This window comes from Carassius gibelio, chromosome B23, assembly GCF_023724105.1.
Source record: "Carassius gibelio isolate Cgi1373 ecotype wild population from Czech Republic chromosome B23, carGib1.2-hapl.c, whole genome shotgun sequence".
NCBI classification, from domain to species: domain Eukaryota; kingdom Metazoa; phylum Chordata; class Actinopteri; order Cypriniformes; family Cyprinidae; genus Carassius; species Carassius gibelio.
Genome location: NC_068418.1, coordinates 25,741,267 through 25,761,776, shown reverse-complemented (window position 1 = coordinate 25,761,776; position 20,510 = coordinate 25,741,267). Strand labels below are relative to the sequence as shown.

General features: G+C 37.1%; 1 protein-coding gene and 2 long non-coding RNA genes across 3 annotated transcripts in view; 1 reads left to right on the top strand and 2 right to left on the bottom strand.

The window, feature by feature from the left end:
- The first annotated feature begins 6,098 nt into the window (after positions 1-6,098).
- On the top strand, positions 6,099-15,999 carry LOC128011792 (uncharacterized). The gene is made up of 16 exons (XM_052594514.1): positions 6,099-6,347; positions 8,144-8,795; positions 10,046-10,179; positions 10,339-10,558; positions 10,644-10,719; positions 11,158-11,420; positions 11,502-11,606; positions 11,815-11,885; positions 12,976-13,079; positions 13,255-13,452; positions 13,567-13,653; positions 13,855-14,111; positions 14,204-14,329; positions 14,661-14,801; positions 15,328-15,454; positions 15,577-15,999. The coding sequence occupies exons 2-16, from the start codon at positions 8,145-8,147 to the stop codon at positions 15,792-15,794; spliced, it is 2,778 nt and encodes a 925-aa protein (XP_052450474.1). The 5' UTR covers positions 6,099-6,347; position 8,144; the 3' UTR covers positions 15,795-15,999.
- LOC128011805 (uncharacterized) overlaps positions 8,175-20,510 on the bottom strand; it is a 91,182-nt gene continuing 78,846 nt past the window's right edge. Inside the window, exon 3 of the long non-coding RNA XR_008182658.1 lies at positions 8,175-8,284. This is a non-coding gene — a long non-coding RNA (uncharacterized LOC128011805). The remainder of the gene's footprint in view (positions 8,285-20,510) is intronic.
- On the bottom strand, positions 9,811-19,758 carry LOC128011804 (uncharacterized). The gene is made up of 3 exons (XR_008182657.1): positions 19,591-19,758; positions 14,011-14,084; positions 9,811-10,148 (listed from the first exon to the last, which is right to left on the bottom strand). It is a non-coding gene; the product is annotated as an uncharacterized LOC128011804 (long non-coding RNA).

Below are 20,510 nucleotides of genomic sequence, written 5' to 3'. Positions count from 1 at the left end.
AGAATCCCTGTCTGCACCTGAGTTCCTCCCTTACCAATACCTGACAGCAGGTGAGTGAAAGACTTCAGTGAAGGTGAAACTAAAAACAGATGAGCTGGAAGATTCTTCAATCAACAACTTCTTTATTCATACACACTGAAACTAGTGATCCCATCTGATATTGACTCTCAGAAAAAGGAAGGAAATGACAAAAGAAAAAATATATAATTAGGTCAATATCTAATGTCATGAAGCAATATTATCAGTTCCTCTATTTAAAATCCTTAAAAGTTTCGGTAAAACTTTATTTTGGTGGCCCCTTTTGAACCTGGTCGACTAACTCTCATTAAAGTTTTTGTAGCCTGTCTGCTCAACATCTGCTAACTCATTATTGTGTTGGTCTCCCAACAGACATTCTACTGACCATAAGTAACTTTGCAAATACATGTCAAGTTAATCTAACCTAACCCTAACCCTACATCTCTAAACACTCTAGTGAGGAGGAACCAATATGACCTTATTTCGAACAAAATCTTACCGAAACAAAGTTTGTTTTGAGTTTGTTGAGGCAGTCTGAAACAACTTTCCGGGGCAGTTTGTTTTGGCTCCTAAACACCTTTGAGATACCGTTGGTCTGTGGTGAGATTTTGAAATAAAGCATCTACCAGCAAGAGCTAACTTTACGTCTATTATATTTCTAATCTATACAAATTTTGTTTCCTGTAATTTTTCATAATGCTCTTGCCAACATTTTTCATGAGCTGAACTCAAAGATCTAATACTTTTTCTATGTACACAAAAGGCCTATTTCTCTCAAATATTGCTCAGAAATCTGTCTAAATCAGTGTTCGTGAGCACTTCTCCTTTGCCGAGATAATCCATCCACCTCACAGGTGTGGCATATCAAGATCTGATTAGACAGCATGATTATTGCACAGGTGTGACTTAGGCTGGCAACAATAAAAGGCTGCTCTAAAATGTGCAGTTTTATCACTCAGCACAATGCCACAGATGTCGCAAGTTTTGAGGAAGCATGCAATTGGCATGCTGACTGCAGGAATCCACCAGAGCTGTTGGCCGTGAATTGAATGTTCATTTTTCTACCATAAGCAAAGTCTCCAAAAGTGTTTCAGAGAGTTTGGCAGTACATCCAACCAGCCTCACAACCACAGACCACGTGTAACCACACCAGCCCAGGACCTCCACATCCAGCATCTTCACCTTATTAGATAACCAACGATATTTACTTTGTTTTGTACCATGGTTTGAGCACAATGTCAGTGAATCAGTGCACCGGAGTGAGCAGATGGCAGTCCATCATTGCCATGAGCTTCTCCTAAAAGAATGAAAACTTGCTGTTTACTATTATGGTTTATTTTCTCAAGCTCTTCAGTTCTTCAACTCTTGTGACAGCAGTTTCTGGAACATGATATTCACTGTAAACTCTTTTGCTATACCACAGTGTCCTTTAGAAGCTGAAACAGTAAAAACATTCAATGGATATAGTTTCTCTATTTGTGATGAACTGAATTCACCTAGTGTTTTGATTGAACTAAAAGTGAAGGTGAGGTTCATGCAGAAACCAGCCATATTTAAGGATCACTAAAAACAAAACATATTTTAAGTGTATTTTTAAGTAAACATCAATATACAAAGTTTGTTTCCCATTACATACAGTAGGATGATGACTGGTGTTCATAGCCTGAAGTTGAACTGTGTTGACCAGTCCGGTGACTGTAAGCATCAGAGCATCCTAATCCACCATTAATAACCTGACAATGACAAAATAATTATAGGAATTCTTATTAATTGTTCAATGCCCATAATCTCAAAAATGAATGCAAATTCAGCCAGTTTCTCAAACATATAGAATAGCATGAGTACAATAGTGTGTGTGTGTGTGCGCTCTTGTTTTTGTGACATATCAGGACACAACTCTGTATAATGACATGGGTATGACACAGGTATTACAAGGAGAGGGTGACTTATGAGGACATAACCCATGTCCCCATTTTTCAAAACGCTTATAAATCATCCAGAATGAGTTTTTTTGAGAAAGTAAAAATGCACAAAGTTTCCTGTGAGGGTTAGGGTTAGGTGTAGGGTTGGTGAAGGGAGATAGAATATACAGTTTCTACATTATAAAAACCATTACGCCTATGGGATGAACACACTTTACACAAAAAACAAATGTGTGTTTGTGTGTGTGTGTGTTCCATATGTGTTTATGGGTGGAGCTGCACGTGAGTGAAAGACTTTAGCAAAAGTGAAACTAAACAGATGAACAAGTGAAAGACTCTTCAAAGAGAATATTTATGACACTCTGAATCTAGTGATCGCAGATTATATTCACTCACAGGTACTGTAAGTGATGACAATATCAGAATGTTATTAATCATTGCTTTTAAAGACTTAATAAACAGTACTTGAACTGCAAGCAGAATGAACACGATCTGAAAACTAAAAGCCACAGGTAAAAATCATAAATACATTAAACTACAAAGTACAGCTGGTGTTTACATGTGTTTATTCATAAGCATCTTTGGCAATGAATGTTTGTAGCTTACCCTCCTTGTGAAGGCTGTCAATGACTGTCTTGTCAGATCAGCAGTCTTCCCCATGACTGTGTAGTCTAGTAAACCAAACTGAGAGACCTTTTTGAAGGCTCAGGAAACCTTTGCAGGTGTTTTGAGCTGATTAGCTGATTTGCATGTCACCATATTCTAATTTGTTGAGATGGTGAATTGGTGTTTTTTTTGTTAAATGTGAGTCAAAATCATCACAAATAAAATAACCAAAGACTTAAACTACTTCAGTCTGTGTGCATTCAATTTAATTGAATTACTCAAATGAACTTTTCCACCATGTTCTTAGAACTCAAAAGAATTTCTTTTAGAAACGATCTCAGGGAAGCTCATCTGTATGCTCGTCGTCCTCATTGGGTCTTGCCCTGAGTGCAGTTCGTCGTTGTAACCGACTTGAGGGGACAAATGCTCACATTCGACAGGGTCATGCACTTTGGAGAGGTGTTATCATCATGGATGAACCTCGGTTTTCACTGTACAGGGCAGATATCTGACAGCATGTATGGCATCATGTGGGAGAGCGGTTTGGTGATGAAGTGAGGTGACGTGACATTTAGCCAAGTATGGTGACCTATTCTCCGAATTCGTACTCGTGCATTTAACCCATCCAAAGTGCAGTCACTCACACACACACATACACAAACACACACCTGGAGCAGTGGGCATCATTTATGCTGCGGCGCCCAGGGAGCAGTTGGGGGTTCAGTGCCTTGCTCAAGGGCACCTCAGTCCTGGTATTGTCGGTCCGAGATGCAAACCCACAACCTTAGGGTCAGGAGTCAAACTCTCTAACCATTCATCCAAGACCATCACTTCATGTTGCAGCTTGTTAATGCACAGCCCCTTGCTGCACGGATCTGTACACAATTCCTGGAAGCTGAAAACATCCCAGTTCCTGCACGGCCAACATACTTCCGGACATGTCACCCAGTGAGCATGTTTGGGATGCTCTGGATCGGCATATACGACAGTTTGTTCCAGTTCCTGACAATATCCAGCAACTTCACACGGCCATTGAAGAGAAGTGGACCAACATCCCAAAGGCCACAATCAACAACCTGATCAACTCTATGTGAAGGAGATATATTACACTGTGTAATATAGTAATCACACCAGATACTGACCGTTTTGTGTGTGTGTGTGTGTACATAGAAAATTTCTTAGATCTTTGTGTTCAGCTCATGAAAAATGGGGGGGGGGGGGGGGGATGTAATTTATATATTTATATATATATATATATATATATATATATATATATATATATATATATATATATATATATATATATATATATATATATATAGCCTTTATAATTATGTTTAAAATATAAATTCTGACAAAATCACAGATTCATTACAGGTGGCATTCATTCAAGCACCTTTCGAGAAAAGTCATATATGGTTTGAAGGGAAGTAAAACACAGGCTAATTTTCATTTTGGGGTAAACTAACCCATTAATTAAGTGTATATGTGCTTGGGGGTTATGACACGGTCAACAACTGGAATGCTCTTCATAGGCACCAGAGGGTACTCTCCAGAACTATTAATTTGCATTGGACTCCGGCTCCCATCACCTGTGTGTCCCTGGATCTCTGTTCAGAGTTGATCTCGGATGCTCCAGACTGAATCCATCTCATCAGTCACACACAACCAAACCTTTTCCAGCTTCTGAGAAACACGGTCACAGAAAAGGAGACCGTGGCGTGTAGTATTTTACTAGATCAATTTATTTGAAAATTAAAATGTATTATTCAAAATTCATCTTCTTCTTCTTCTTCTTCAAAAAAAAAAGTAGTAAACCCCCCCAAAAAATATAAGTGTATAGAGCCCTGCGTTTATAATTATACTTGGGTTTCAGTGTACATAAACACAGAGATAAAGTCCTTTGACTGGTATATCTTTGTAGAGTAAGAGTATGTCAGTGCACTGCTTAATGTTTGCTTCTTATCCCTGTTCTACCAGGACGAGTGTAGCCAGTCAGGCTTGATTGGAAAATAAAATAAAACAGAGACAGAGACAAAATAAAGTGAGATAGAGACACAACATCAGCATATGTGTCAGGATATAAGGGATAAACTTTAAATAAAATGTTTTAAATTTGTTTCTGTTTATTTTAAACCAGGTCAATCTTTCTGATTTATTAAAATAAAAAGTCACATACATGGATCTCCACTCACCCTAGAACCAACCCTGCTTATGACAACAAACTGTTAGAAGAAAGGGATCATTGGGGTTCTATATAGAACCATAGGGTTCTTTACTCAACTCCAAAGAAACTTTTATGCTAGTAAGGTTCTACAATGACAAGAAAGAACCCTTTTGGCACAAAGGGTTTATATCTTGAATTTTGTATAATAAATGCATTTGAATACACCGAATAATGCAGTGAAAGAACGCACTCAAAATGCACACGCGCACAAGTATGACTTAATCATGTAACTTTACATTAGTTTTGATGCGTGCACTTTTTAGGCACGATTTGTTTAGTTTTTGAATATACTTGACGAACTCCCGAAATGCTTCAAATGATTTGCGATCCCCAAACTGACTCAAGTGATTCGCGATTCCTCTACGAACTCCCGAACTGACTCAAATGATTCGCGATCTCCAAATTGACTCAAATGATTCGCGATCCCGCTGCGAACTCCCGAACTGACTCAAATGATTCGCGATCCCGCTGCGAACTCCCGAACTGACTCAAATGATTCGCGATCTCCAAATTGACTCAAATGATTCGCGATCCCGCTGCAAACTCCCAAACTGACTCAAGTGATTCGCGATTCCTCTACGAACTCCCGAACTGATTCAATTGATTCGCGATCTCCAAATTGACTCAAATGTTCCGCGATCCTGCTGCGAACTCCCGAACTGACTCAAATGATTCGCGATCCCGCTGCAAACTCCCGAACTGACTCAAATGATTCGCGATCCCGCTGCAAACTCCCGAACTGACTCAAATGATTCGCGATCTCGCTACGAACTCCCGAACTGACTCAAATGATTCGCAAACCCTTTACGAACAACTGAACTGAATCAAATGGCCTGCGTCTGGGGCCGATGACGTCACTTCCATGGAGGCATGTTGTACACGCCCCCGTCCATTGACTCTGCCCCCACTTCAAAACCTTGCCACAAAGAGAGACGTGCAGAAAAGTGAAGCGCAAAGGAAAAATGGTATGGCAAGCTCAAACTAGACTGACAAGCAACATAAAAGCAGCATTGCAAATAAATTAATAGATATGACCATGGGAAATATGTATTGCAAAATCATTGCTTTCGCGCTGCTTCATTTGTTTTGCAATTCTTAATTTTTGTTTGCAAAAAACAAATGTATTTTCCTCAATACTTTAAATAAAAGGTTTTAAATTTGTTTTTATTGTTTTTGTATATTTTAAACAAGGTAAATCTTTCTGATTTATTAAAATAAAAAGTCACATACATAGATTTTTCTAGGCTAAGCCCCGGATCTCCACTTACCCTAGAACCACCCCTGGTAAGAACCAATCAAATCAAGCTGAGTTTGAACCAGTAACTTGATATTTGCCGCTTCTGTCGTCATAATTAATGAACTTAACAAATTAGCACATAGATTCTCCTCACAGGTTTACGCACTCAGCAGGGATGAATAAGAAACTTTTCCATATTCAAAATTATAGGTGGAGCTATATGACACCTTGGCAAATGGCAAGTGAGTGAAGGTGAAACGAAACCGATGAACAGGAAGCTTCAAACACTTCTATTCAGAAACAGAAGTTAACACTCAGACCCGATACTCACTCACAGGTAAGTGATGGAAAGATACATAGTTCAGTAGTTTAATAGATTGAATCAGTATTAGAAAGTATGTCATTTATTTGGCTGTAAAGGAAGGTTTGAGGTGTACTTTTAAAGACTGAATAAACAGGAAAAATAGGACAGAATGGAGAAAAAAAAAGAAAAAGAAAAAGGTTAACTGAAACTTCTTTAAACAAAAATGATGCCCGGTGTTCACAAGGATTTATTGGGTACCCTGCAGTAGCGCGGTCGGGGCCATACGCAAGTATACGTCATAGTCTATATGCTTATTTTTCCCAGGGCCATTTGTGTATTACGACTTCTAAGGATCAATATCTGCGTATAACCTCGGTATACCCGCTTGTTTTTTGCTTCGCGAGTCCGTGATCTACCATCATGAAGGCTATAGTTTCCCCTTTAATTTTGTACAGTTTTGTGAAACTTGTGAATCTTTGTTGTAATTGCAGTCTCCCGCTGCGTTTGTGCAACAGAGTAAAGTGATACAAGTCGCTTCATCTATTCATAGTGACGCAGAATTACGGTTATAGTCGTATCGTGTGATACCAGAGATTAAAGGTTATATAGCGATGCTGGCTGAAAATATCCACGATAAAACTGCATGAAAAGGTAAATGGAAAACTCCAACAGGCCTACATAATTTACCATGATTTTTATTTTAGTGACCACCATCTAGACCTACTAATTACAATTAGTAATTAAATATAAATCAGCGTCTTTACTTACAAATAATAAAGTTCTTAAAGAGATAGTTCACCCAAAAATGAAAACCACCATTTACTCAACATCATGTCATTTCGAAACCTGTATGAGCTTCTTTCTACTGTAGAAGATAAAAAAGATAATTTGAGAAATTCAAGGCATTTGTCAATACAGTCGAAATCAAAAAGGCACAAACAAAATGGTTTGTTAACGATCTACAAAAAATCTTCTTTTGTGTTCCACAGAAGAAAGTAAGCCATACAGGTTTGCAATCACTTGAGGATGAGGAAAGGATGACAGAATCCATTAGAAGTAGGCATGGGTAATAGTAAACCACTTTTCTCTTTAGGACTACTCCACAGAGTTATTAGTTTAAAATATAGCACTTACCTTTTTTCTGTGTTGTATTTCATAGATAGATAGATAGATAGATAATCACAGTTGTGTGAGAGTGATAAAGGCAGACAGCACTTTTAATAAGCCACATCACAAGCATCCACAGCAACCACATCCCCATGGACAAACATCAGAACATCAATAACAAACCACACAAACTAAACAGACAGGAACTTAAGTACACTGACCAAATGAGGATGAGAAACACCTGAACACAATGACAACTTTAATCAGAAACCCTAATAACAACTCAGTCCAAACTAAACAAAACCGGGACAATAGTATTAAAATAATGTTGTAAAAACTAGTTACATTTGTGGCTTCTTGTGACAGATATTTAGTTTATCTAGTTTCTTCTACCACCAAATAATGCAGTGCCGGAGAGTCATCTGAAGCATCAGATCAGCAGTCTCAGGCAGGAAGTTAGAGGCAGAGCTTATAGCAGGGTGAGGTTTTAGTGGTCAAGACATTAAAGACATTCATCAACACTGCCTTAACTTCCTGACAGAAACTGCTGTCATGCATAGATTTATGGCTACTTTGACTTAGTAGTTCATAATTTTGAATCATTTTTAACACGCAACATCAATTTTTGCACACAAACCTTGTTACTCAGTGTTCATTAAATTTATCCAATTTACTCTATTCAGCAACGTAGATGATATATTGTCTCTTACTTATCTTTTCAGCATGGCGTCCTCCAGTGGTGCACTTAGTTGTGAGCTCCAGTGCTCCATCTGTCTGGATGTGTTCACTGATCCAGTCACCACTCCATGTGGACACAACTTCTGCAGAACCTGCCTGAACAAGTGCTGGACAAACACACAGACCTGCTTCTGTCCATTCTGTAAACAAATATTCACCAGAATGCCTGACTTTGAGATTAATACAACCAGTGGCACCGTAATGGGGGTTAAGCAAACTCTACAGCAATCCCAAATCAATTTGATATTCAGCGGGCCCAGAAAATGTAGCGGTGCCCCTGAATACAATGCTGAGAGTTTTGCGCAACACTTTCAGGAGAAGCTCAATCTAGGAAGACCTAAGGTGTTCTGTGACTTCTGTGATGGAATACTGCAGAAAGCAGTGAAGTCCTGCCTTATGTGTCAAAGCTCTTACTGTGAGACTCATCTGGAGCCTCATCACAGAGTCCCAGGTCTAAAGAAACACAAACTGATCAACGCTGTGGAAAATCTGCAGGATTATATTTGCCAGAAACACCAGAGACCTCTGGATCTGTTCTGCAGAGATGATCAGATGAGTGTGTGTCTGTCCTGCACTGAAGGAGATCACAGGACTCACTATATTGTTCCTATAGAAGAGGAGAGTCAGCAGAAGAAGGCAAGATATACAAACAAAACACTATAAACACCCTTGAAATATAATGTTATTTTCTCTGTGTTGACATGTTAAAGCACTTGTCCCTTTTTATGTTAAAGGTCAGTCACACTATGCTTTTCGTTCCATTGACTTCTATTCACACACATACAAATGCGGGAGAGCAGAAACACAAGATCATGTGAAGTTGTTTTCCATTTCACCGCATTCCAAAATTCAAGTCTGGTGAACTTTGGTAAATTTGTATCACATGAGACCATGTCACCAACAGAAGATCAATATATCAAGGCATGACCTCGTAGCTGAAATAAGAGAACATACATTTAAAACTGCACTGCTGAAGAAAAGAGGAGTAGATTGTATGTGTTCACATTTTAGATTTTTTATTTGTATATATTTCATCTGGGTAGATTTTTTTACAATTTGCAGTCCAAAAATGATTACAGATTACGTGATAAAATCTGTAGTTAGTAATGTAATCTAGATGACTAATTTTATGTAATGTATTCTGACTACTGTTTAGATTACTTTTGTATCTAACTCGTTTCAAATGTATTAATAAATATAAAAAAGAAAATAAAGAATTTATAATATATATATAATTAAATTAAATCTAAGAGCTTTCTAATCCTTCATAGACAGCAATATATTAATGATAATGGAATATATTAGTTTGTATAGAGCATGGAAGAGTAGCGGCCCTAGTACTGAGCCTTGAGGTACTCCATACTGCACTTGTGATCGATATGATACCTCTTCATTCACTGCTACAAATTTCAAAGTCAAGCCTCTGTTTGAATCATGTTTCCATTTTGGATTACTTGTGAAATAAAAATCCATTTGCATTCTTTAACTCACCTCCAGTGGACCGATTGTTACACCAGCTGACACATGAGTAAACTGATCATATTTCATGTCTGATCCAAGAATCAATGTACTTTTCAGTTCTGTATTTTCAGTCTCTGACAGTTTGTTGTTGTTTTACCTCAATTTAATATATAATTAATTTAGCAAGCAGTTTTGTTTTATCTTTTATTTATTCAAAGTAATATATATTAGAAATTTATTCTTTTTTTACATTAGACTGAATGGCTAACAACAGGAAGCTGCAATAATGGCAAACAGTTTTTAAAGTAAAGAAAGCATAACTTATATCTAAGTGACTACAGGGAAATAATATATCAGAATGCATAGTATTGTTGATTTAACATTAATTCATGCAAGGTTTTTAAGGTAAAATGTTTGTTTGACAGGCTCTATCATCAAAAGTGGAATCAGCAGCAAGCGCTCTTATTGATGTGTTAGACAGGAACCCGACTCCATCTTCATCAAGTGGCCTTACTCCTCTGCCAGAACCTGAAAATAGGGTGAGGCAGGCATTAAAAAGGTAATTATATGTTTACCATTTTAATATTTAGCATCATTAAATATTTAAAAACACGGTAGAAAGCTTTTAAACATTTAAAAATTTAACTTTTCTTGTCTTTTTCCAACCTTCTGCTGAAATACTATTCATGCGTCTGTCTTTTTGTCACTCTTACCATAGGCAATTCACAAGTATGCTTGGGACTGAAAATGACCAGCCTAGGGGCAAAAAACGTTCCCCTGTGGCCAAACCTGGTACTGTGAAAAAGACAGATTTTCTCATTTATGTGCTCTCTGAACACACCCTGTTTGCTCCAAAAGGAGATGAAGACCTAAAACTTGTACATGCTGGGCTTGGGAAAAGGGTGTTAACTTTTCCAGACAGTTTTAAACACAGTGAGGTAATTGCAAACATTATCATAATGCAAGTATTTTTTTCATGACTTAAAAATGAATAATGAATGTGGTGTTTTATGCTTGTTAAAGATTGTCACTCTACTTGAGGAAGAATTTCCTAAATTAAAAACTCTTCAGGGGGGCTGGATGTTTTACAAGTCTACAGGTATTTATATTTTGCCTGTCAAATATAAATAAAACATGTAATGAAGTTTTTAGTTCTTTCTGATTGTATTGCAAGTAGGGTGTGAAGAATTCTTGTGCTATCAGAAAATGTCCTTTGCAAATAAGTAGTCCTAATTATACATTTGTCATTCAAGTGTTGCTTTGCTGATTCTTTGCTGACATTGGGTACACATAAAATTATGTTAATATGCATTACATTATTATTATGGAAAAAACTACAAAGAATAGCAGTCACCGCAGCAATTGTGCTCCTCTCTGAGAACTTGTGCATTAAAATTATTTCTGAGCTTGCAGTTTATAACTTAAGAGATCATTCATGTCCAAATTTTGACTAGGTAACTCATGTTAACAACAGTTCTGATAGCAAGTAAAGGCAGCATTAGTCCTGAGTTTGACTGTCCTCTGATTTTACTTTTAGGTGGTGGTGAGCGGCGGCGAAAGCTGTCTATAATTCCCACAGACTCTGATGGATACTCAACTCGACTCATGAAATTGGTGTCGAACAATGGGAAGAACATGCTTTTTGTAGTTCCACTACAAGAGCAACTTTCCACTGAACCGTTACCCATTGATTCTGTGGAGTTTTCAAAGATGCCACAGTCAAACTGTATGAAATGTGGCATGAAAATACCACTGCCATTGCTGCCCTTACACATCAAAGAGTGCAATGTAACCAAGACTGTAGGTTTTAATTGTATTGTTTTTCTTCAATAATGCTTTCTTAATATTATCATTGCCAATCCATTTCCATTATTTCATTAGGACTCTGTAACTGATGTGACTGTTCTTGATTATGAATATGAAAATATTAGCGAAGCGACTGACCAGCCAAGCTCACTTCACACTGATCTAGAAGAACCAGAACAGGTATTTTGATCAAAATGCATTCTTTGATTAATGCAGATTTTTGTTTAGCAAAACAGGCACCCAAATATTTGTGGTTCCATGCAAACTGTTGTGAGGCTATTCTGAAATTTTACGAGACTGATCTGAAACTTTTGCATAGTATTATTTATTAAGTCAACAAATGTATTTTCTTTTAACATATCATTTTCTTACATTTTTATTTTTACAGATTTGTCCCATTTGCCAGATTTCACTCCCAACTGATCTCCTACCTTATCATGCAAGCACATGTGGTGAAGGGTAAAGTTATAATACGACGTAGAATGACACTTAATTTAATACATAAAAAAATTAGTCCACCTATTCCATAAATCTAGCAGTAATATTTAGAAGGCACAATATTAATCATGTTGATCCAGCTACTCAAAGTCTCCTGAAGGGAAATGACATGAAGGGAAATGACATGTGTTTTAAAGAAACAAATCTACCAAATCTAAAACTATAAAATGTGTTGCTGTGAAAAGAGGAAAATTATCCATATTGTTAAAGACCTTGTTTGTTAAAGGTATAATTATATTGTATATAATGTAATTGTATATGGGACACTTACATTTACTTCACTATATTACAATTAAATCTAATCTTGACAAACTATATATAGTTGGAAAGACTCCCAAATATATATTTTACCAATGTTTTTTGTTAAAAATGATGTAGTCCCTCAAAAATCTACATTATAACAGGAGTTCTGACCATTGTTAAAAAAATACTTCTTCGTTGCCTTTTTCTCTATCACATTTTAATATTTGAATTATTATGTATATGAATATTAAAAATTAAGTTTGGATCGTGCACTATAAAATCTATGTTCAAAAACGTAAGTTACAGTTAAAATACCTGAAAATAGACTAAGATTAACAAAAGTCGAAAGCGGAGCTGTAAAAAAGAAAAAAGAAAAAGAGAGAAAAATATTAGTTTGGGTGGACTTTTTTTTATTTATTTTTTTTTATAAATTGATTAAAAAAAAAAGGACTGGTTTCATAAGCCATGAGTAGACCTTAGTTAAATTAGGTAATTCAAGTAACTTTTATAAATGTGCTTAAAAAATAAAATAAAATAAAAACCATTACAGGTGTGCATCTTCAGACAAATCAATAGCACTGACATTTTAAGATGACAGTGAAAGTTGCATTCAGTTAAAATGGTAAAGCATGCATTTTAGTCTGGGACTAGGATTTAAACCTTGTCTGTAAAACCGGGCAAATATCTTTATCTGTAAAGACTTTATTTTATCTTTGTAGAATAAATGTAACTTTAATGTGTAAGAAAATGTCTAACTGCTCTGATAAACTACACTGAAAAACGTTTGTATGTTATATGCCTATTTTAGAGCGTGGACTTTCAGTGGCAGTGATTCTCCGAGCACTTCAAGAAGAGAAGAATTGGCAGGACTCTCAACTGCACAAACATTCACATTCACATCAGTATCAGCAGGTTATACACGACACATTCTGCTTGGGTAGTGCTGTTGTACTGCTGGGAAACATGTGCATCCATAAGCAGCGATACAAACTTTTTCTGTGTTGTGGCTTTATTTTAACAATAGATTTGTCATACAAATAAAGCTTGTAAAATGCCCTTTGCATAAATTGTGAATTTCTCTTTTCAGCATGGAAAAATGAAATTGACCCACAGAAAGCATCTCGAATGTTCTGTGATGAATTGCTATCCCAAAATGAATACTGTCCATCTCTGTCACTACTCATCAACCAGTTTGATTCTGTGGATGAGCAGGACAGTACACTGATTTCATTTTATAAAAAGAACAGTGCTAACTGGTCAGCTCCATTGAGATGTAGCTTGACAGGTATCACTCGCCGTAATTATTACAATTATTAGAAAGCAAAAACTGTTTGTACAATTTCTGCAGTGTACATGAGCTTGCTGTCTTTTTGTTCTTGTGTTGTTGATTTCTGTTTAGAAGATGCAGCTGTTGGCAAAGGAGTCAACCGGCATGTTTTGTCAATGGTGATGCAAAAACTGAAGACTGGCTTTACTTTGAATTTAGGTGTGTAACTGATTGCTGTTCTTTGTGCACATACACACACACACACACACAGCAGTGAACACACACCTGGAGCAACAGAAAGGCCACCAGAGGTGGAATTAGTTCAGTAAAAGAGTTTGCCAAATGCAGAGAATGTTATGGCTTTTAAACGACTACTACTATTAAAGATGATTGTCTTACAGTTATCATTTTTATTTTTAGGTTCTTCTACCACAGCACTTTTTGAGGGGGAAAAAAACCACCGTGTCCCTTCTGCATCAGCTGTATTACGGGACAGCAACTTGTTCCAAATGGCCGGCCGAATGATAGGTCACTCTTTTCTACACGGAGGTCCTTGTCTTTCTGGACTGAGTTTACCTGTGGTCATCCTTCTAACTGGAGGAAATGCTGACAGCGCGGCTTCAGTTCTGACCCTGCAGGATTGCCCTGACCTAGACCACAGGGAAACCATTAGTTTGGTGAGTACTTCCAGTGTAATAAAGTACTTTATTGTATAAAGATGTCACTGAATCATTGTAATACTTTTCACATTTTCAATTTGTTCTTGCAGCTCAAGAAAACACAACTCACTTCAGAAGAAATGACTCAATTGACAAATCTTTGTCTTTGCTGGGATCTCCCTGCTCCATCGTTGCGTAATCGAGACTGGCTGTTTCAACAGCTGTTGTCACATGCTGTAAGTTTTGCGGTTCTGTTTTCATAATAATAGTGTGACTGGAGTCACCGAAAAAGATTCATTCCCTATTTACCTAATCAAAATCTTACATGCTGAAAAATGATGCATGTGTAAGTACAGTACTGTATCATGCTAGTAACACCCGAGCATCCACATATAATATCTGAGAATCACCCGCTTTTCAAAACACCCTAGCACCTGTCTATCTGTCTGTCTGGGAATCCTTGTAAATGAATCTATTGTGAGTGAGTGTGTAAAGTGAAGTGACATTCAGCCAAGTATGTTGACCCATACTCAGAATTCAGAAAAACAGAGTTTGTGTGTGTTTCAGGTACTCGGACGCGTTAAGTGCCAGATTAAAGATTTGAGAAAAGGCATCAAAGACACCGGCATCTGGCCACTGCTCACCCAGAGACTAGACAGTCACCATGTTGTTTTCCCAAGGGAGTCAGCTCAGGACATTACATCACAGGTAAAATCTGGTGTTCTCTGGTATATAAAAAAAAAAAAAAAAAAAAAAAAAAAAAAATTATATATGTATATATTTTAAATACATTCAATCCTCTGTATAACTTATTTCATTATAGATGTCACAAATGGTCATTTTGGGGTAGTCGATATAATGCCAAATTTGTACTATTATGAGTTGAATATTAACATTAAAAATTTGCATTCATGTTTTCATGTGACATTTAGGAAACCTTACAAAAAACAAAAACAAAAAATAAAATTCAATTCAAAACTCTTTATAAAAAAAGCCCTGCTGCTGTAATTAATCATTGCCTACTTTCTTGGATTTGTGATGAAATAAGCCAGCTATTCAGAACACAGAAGCCTTAAGAGGTGTGCCCCCAAAATAATGTTTCAAATAGAGGATGAAAATCAGGATAGAAAACTTATAAAATCACCAACATCTTACGCAGACCTTGTCTTATGAAGAAAATCAATGAATAAAGCAAGTTCATAACCTCATTAGCATTCTTATTCAAACCCCATAGGGAATTCTTCAGAAAATCCAATGGCCTAAACCTGTGGACAATACGTATGATGAAGACAATGGTGACTCCATTACTGTCGAAAAAATGTGTGTCATCACAGGCTATATGCGGAGATTTATTGAAGAAGGTATGAGTTTATTTATGCTACTTGCGTTGCAAACGGTCTTTTCTTAAGGTCTCTGCCATTTAATAACGATTATATAACAAATCAACTAGTTATGTGTTCCTACTTGAATTACTCTTCCATAGCATCACCGACCAGGCTGAATAACCTGATGAAGTTCTGGGTGGGATGGGAGCTGCCAGAGGAACACCTGCTGTTGGAGTTGGTGACTGCCAAGTTCCCTGTGGCATACACCTGTTTCAAAACATTACGCCTCCCCTGTCACTACAAGAGCTACGCTGCATTCAGAGTCGATATGTTGATGTGTCTGAACTCTGTAAACAGTGGATTTGGCCTCGTTTAACTAGAAAGAGAAAACAGAGGGCAGTGTGCTAGACGAACTGTGTTGCCTCTTTAAAAGAAGATACTGTAGTAATGTTCTTAAACTTAGATTGTTATTTGATTGCTTTTAACAATGTGTTTGAACTTTAACAATGTTTTACATTTTAAAGTTTGTATACATCTGAATGTATAATTTTAAAACAGTACTAGCTTGTATGTAAAGCAATAAAGGAATAATTCACTTTAAATGTAAATTCTGTGTGAATGTTTTTAGACCTAAATCCAGATGTTCAAATGTTTTGCCCAAATATAATAAATGTTTATATATTGTTTGATGTATACTGGAAATATATAAACAGGACTCGTTTTGTTTCCCCACTGATTTCTATTACATGTCCCGAAACATTGTCATACAGGTTTAAAAATTCCAGTTGCATTAATGTAAAAACTTGTTAGAGTGATACCTGTTATAAAAAAGAGAGAGAGACACGAATGTATAGACTATTTGCATATAATTTGCCAAATTTACATCTGCTTCTGATCTAAATGGTAAGCAAACAATATTTTGTTATTTTCGAACGGTTTGATGACACTGTATTTTGTCAATAATCACACTGTTATTCTCTCAAGGATTAAATCACGCTTTATTAATGGCAATCATTAAAATTAACCATGTGACAAGAGTAGTACACCTGAATTAATGGTATTCATAAAATAGTACTGCCTTGTACTTTGAGATTGAGCTGAAGTTCACTGCAGATTTAAAAACATAAGAAATTGCCTTGTTTACTGATACTGTTTTGCAAACCAAATCTTCGCATAACTACAGGAAGCACTGCATCGAACAATGGTTTGGGAAAAATGTACAAAAAAAATAAATGTAGAAAGCATAAATTAGAGCTGTGCAATATGGGGAAAATATCGAATTGTGATTTTTTTTTTACATTGCGATTTGATTTGCGAGCCAAGCTTCAGCTCAATAATGTCAATCATTTGCAACACAGTATTAGTATCAATATCCTGCTGAAAACAAAATTTAAAAAAATCTGATATTCTTAAAGTTTCCATTAAACCATTACATAATTCTTTTTTGTTTTGGGCATTATTTCAATAGGAATTACTGTTGTTCTATTGGTTGTCATCTGCCATATTACATCCCACCAATGGTTTCCATAAAAAATAAAATAAAAAAAAAACACCATTATAGTTTACATTAAAACCAATACAGTTCCCATTACATATATAGGGACTCTGGGTTTGTCCTGCCTCAAGTGCTGGACAAACACACAGACCTGCTTCTGTCCACTCTGTGAAGAAAAATTCAGCAGAAGACCTGATCTTGGGATTAATTCAACCAGTGGCACCGTAATGGGGGAAGAGGTAAAGATGTTTAAAACAGCTCTGTTCGGAGAGACGGGCCGGAATGCAAGCTCTTACCGAGAAGGACAATACAACCCCTGCTTTCACTCCCCCAGAAAGCGAACTCTACAGAGGGCCCTAGTCAATATTCTAATCAGACTCTAAAGATGCTCAGGACAGTTGACAGAACGCTGCTGCATGTCGTCACGAAAGCATATCATTTTCACGTGTTATTAAGCCTTGCCACCTGCCAATTTAACAATTCAAAAGACTTTAGAGCATTCAAACACAAGATGCAGAAAAGCTGAACGGAGTAGCTGGTTACTCGCGCGCTGTGCTCGGTGCGCACGAGAGAGGGAGAGACACGTCTAACAGACAGCAACACTGAACCGAGCTCGTGTTTTCCAGTGTCTGTTCTTTGCCTGTTTTACCATGTGGTCTAATAAAATGCATTTGGATTTGATCAGCACGTTTCCGGTTCTGTTGGCTCCGTAACACAAACCACCACTAAACAGCAGCTTCAAACAATCTGGCACGGCCAACAAACACTCCAAGCTCCTACTCCTCTGTTCTCTAGTGATGTCTGATTCATGAACGAATCGTTCAATTTAATCGGTTCTTCTTAGTGAACCGGTTGAACCAGTTCACCAAATCGAACTGCATCGTTTGAAACTGTTCGCATCTCCAGTAAGCATTAATACACAAATTATTAAAGCTGTTAACTTTTTTTAACGTGACTGACACTCACTCTGAGTCAGAATAAACCAATATCCTGGAGTAATCCATTTACTCAAACAGTACACTGACTGAACCGCTGTGAAGAGAGAACTGAAGATGAACCAGATAATGAACGAACACGCCCACTGCTGGAGCGATTCTCGTTCTCGAATCAAGAACCGGTTGCATCGGTTTTCGGATCACCAGTACACTCAACCGAGAATCGTTTCTGTCGGACGCGTCCGAAGCGAGAACCGATGAACTGATGATACTGCGCATGCGTGTAATTTTTCAAGTATTTTGTTAAACATTGGAAAGTGTGATAAAATAATTTTTTTCTTTTAAGATGAATGTTTCCAATCTGTATTGTAGATAATATATAGGCCAAAAGGGGTTTTCAGGGAAGTTGGACAATAATTAAGACTCTAAAGTAATAGGAATAAGGGATGATTTATGAAATATCAGTACTGTATTTATAGTTAATGATGACACATTCACAAATTGAGTTTGTAGTAAACAGAACATGAACACGAGTAGAGCAGCTGATGACACTGAACTGCAGCACGTGCTGGTTTTAGCGATTCTCATTCTCGAGTCAAGAACCGGTTGCATCGGTTTTGGATCATCAGTACACTGAACCGAAAACCGTTTTTTTCGGACGCGACCGATTCGAGAACCGAGGAGCTGATTATACTGCGCATGCGAGATTCAGCGTAAAGCCGACTGACTCGCGTCTGAACCGAACTGATTCTTTTGGTGATTGATTCTGAATTGATTCTGAAAATTCGAACTACAAAACTGCTGCATTAACTAACGTTACGCGATTTGTGAAGCTAGGTCTAACGTGACTTTAGTTACAGATTGGCGTGAAATCGTGCTCTCACAACAACCATGTTATCGTAAAAAGCCCAACATCACGCTAAGGTTGCTTTCAAGTAAGCAAAACGATGCTTTGAAAACAGCGGTTTCGCTGGAAGGGCAAGGAGTAGCAACAGGACAACAACACAGAGACTTGACAGGTCCGATTGAAGAGCTAACAGGATATTTTACAGGAAAATACCCATCCATTTGTGAACTGTACATGCGACTTGACTTGTAGCTTCTGTACTATTGTACTGTAAGTGTAGGCGCTCACAAAACAAGCAAGGTAGCCGAAGATATCTGTAATGCAAGTGCGGCAGCAAGTCTCTGTCTGTACTCCACTATTTGTCGGGAATTTCATATGGATCCAAACCATTAATAGTGCCGATTTTGTCCACATACCGGTCCCTGGCATCCATATTTAGCATATCCCTATAAATCCCACAACATTTTCGCGATTTAAACATCTTTTTTTCTTTCTCTCTACTCATCTCTTCTCGTTCAACTTGCTGTATGTTAACATTCGCAAGGCTAGAAACAGGGCCGCCACGTCCCAGAATGCAACCCGGCGCCCAAGCCCTATTTGGGTGCGATGTTGCAAAACTTAATTGTAAACGTTTCATGATTATGAGGTTTTTAACTGACTAAAGTTGATTACTGACTTTATATATTTTGTAATTCCCCTCAAGCATATGCTGACACAAGTGGTTTTCGTACTACTGGTTTATTTGATGGCTTTTTCCCCTAAATCCACCGTGAAAACTAAATGAATACAAACCACATGAACTTAATATAAACCAAAACATTCATTAACAAACAAACAAACTTTTAGAGCTGCAAAACACAAAATACAAATATAAAGCAAATATAAAACGACATACCTCATTGGCTGCATGCTATATGAAAGAAATTGTCTTGAATACTCCTTAATCTCGTGTTCAAATCCCTTGCAAGAAGACACATCCATTGAGCACATGCTCAACTTTCGTGTTTGCAGCTAGCTTGCTTACAGGAAGTGAGAAACTTGTTCTTCTTCTTCTTCTTCTTCTAGGATTTTATGGCGGTTGGCAGACCAACTGAAAAGGTGCATTCCCGCCACCTACTGAAATGGAGTGTAAAGCGCATATTGAAAGGAAGTTTAAGCTAGATCTACTCTTTCAAAAAAAAAAAAGTTTTAATAGTTTTACATCCTATTAAATAATCCTGTTTTCTTTAAAAATATAAATAACTCATGATAAATTCTTGATTGTTTGGTACATTCTCCTAGGAGAACCTGAAGTGTCAGCTCATTGATTTCTATATTTCCTAAAGCATTTCTTAGCTGGGACCGTTCTCTTTTATAAGCTTCACATTCTATAAGCACATGTTCTACAGTTTCAGCTAACCCACATTTATCACAATTTCCATTTTCATGTTTACCAATTCTTTGTAAGCATTGATTTAATAAACAATGTCCAATACGCATCCTTGTGACTAAAACGTCCTCTTTCCTGTTTCCGAATCTTCTTCTCTCTGAACCAACTTTTTCTTGAATGCAGTAAAAATGTCTACCTTTTGTTCCTTCATTCCATTCTGTCTGCCAAATTTCCTGTATTTGTTTAGCTATTATCACTTTAATTTCTGTTTTACTTAATGCCACTTCAACGTCAATTTGTGAATGATTTAATGCCTGTTTAGCCAGATTGTCAACCTCCTCGTTTCCTTTCACACCCATATGCGATGGAACCCATACAAGATTTACCAGAATTCCATACTGTCTTGTTCTGTAGAGACTCTGCATTACTTCGTTTATCATGTCTTG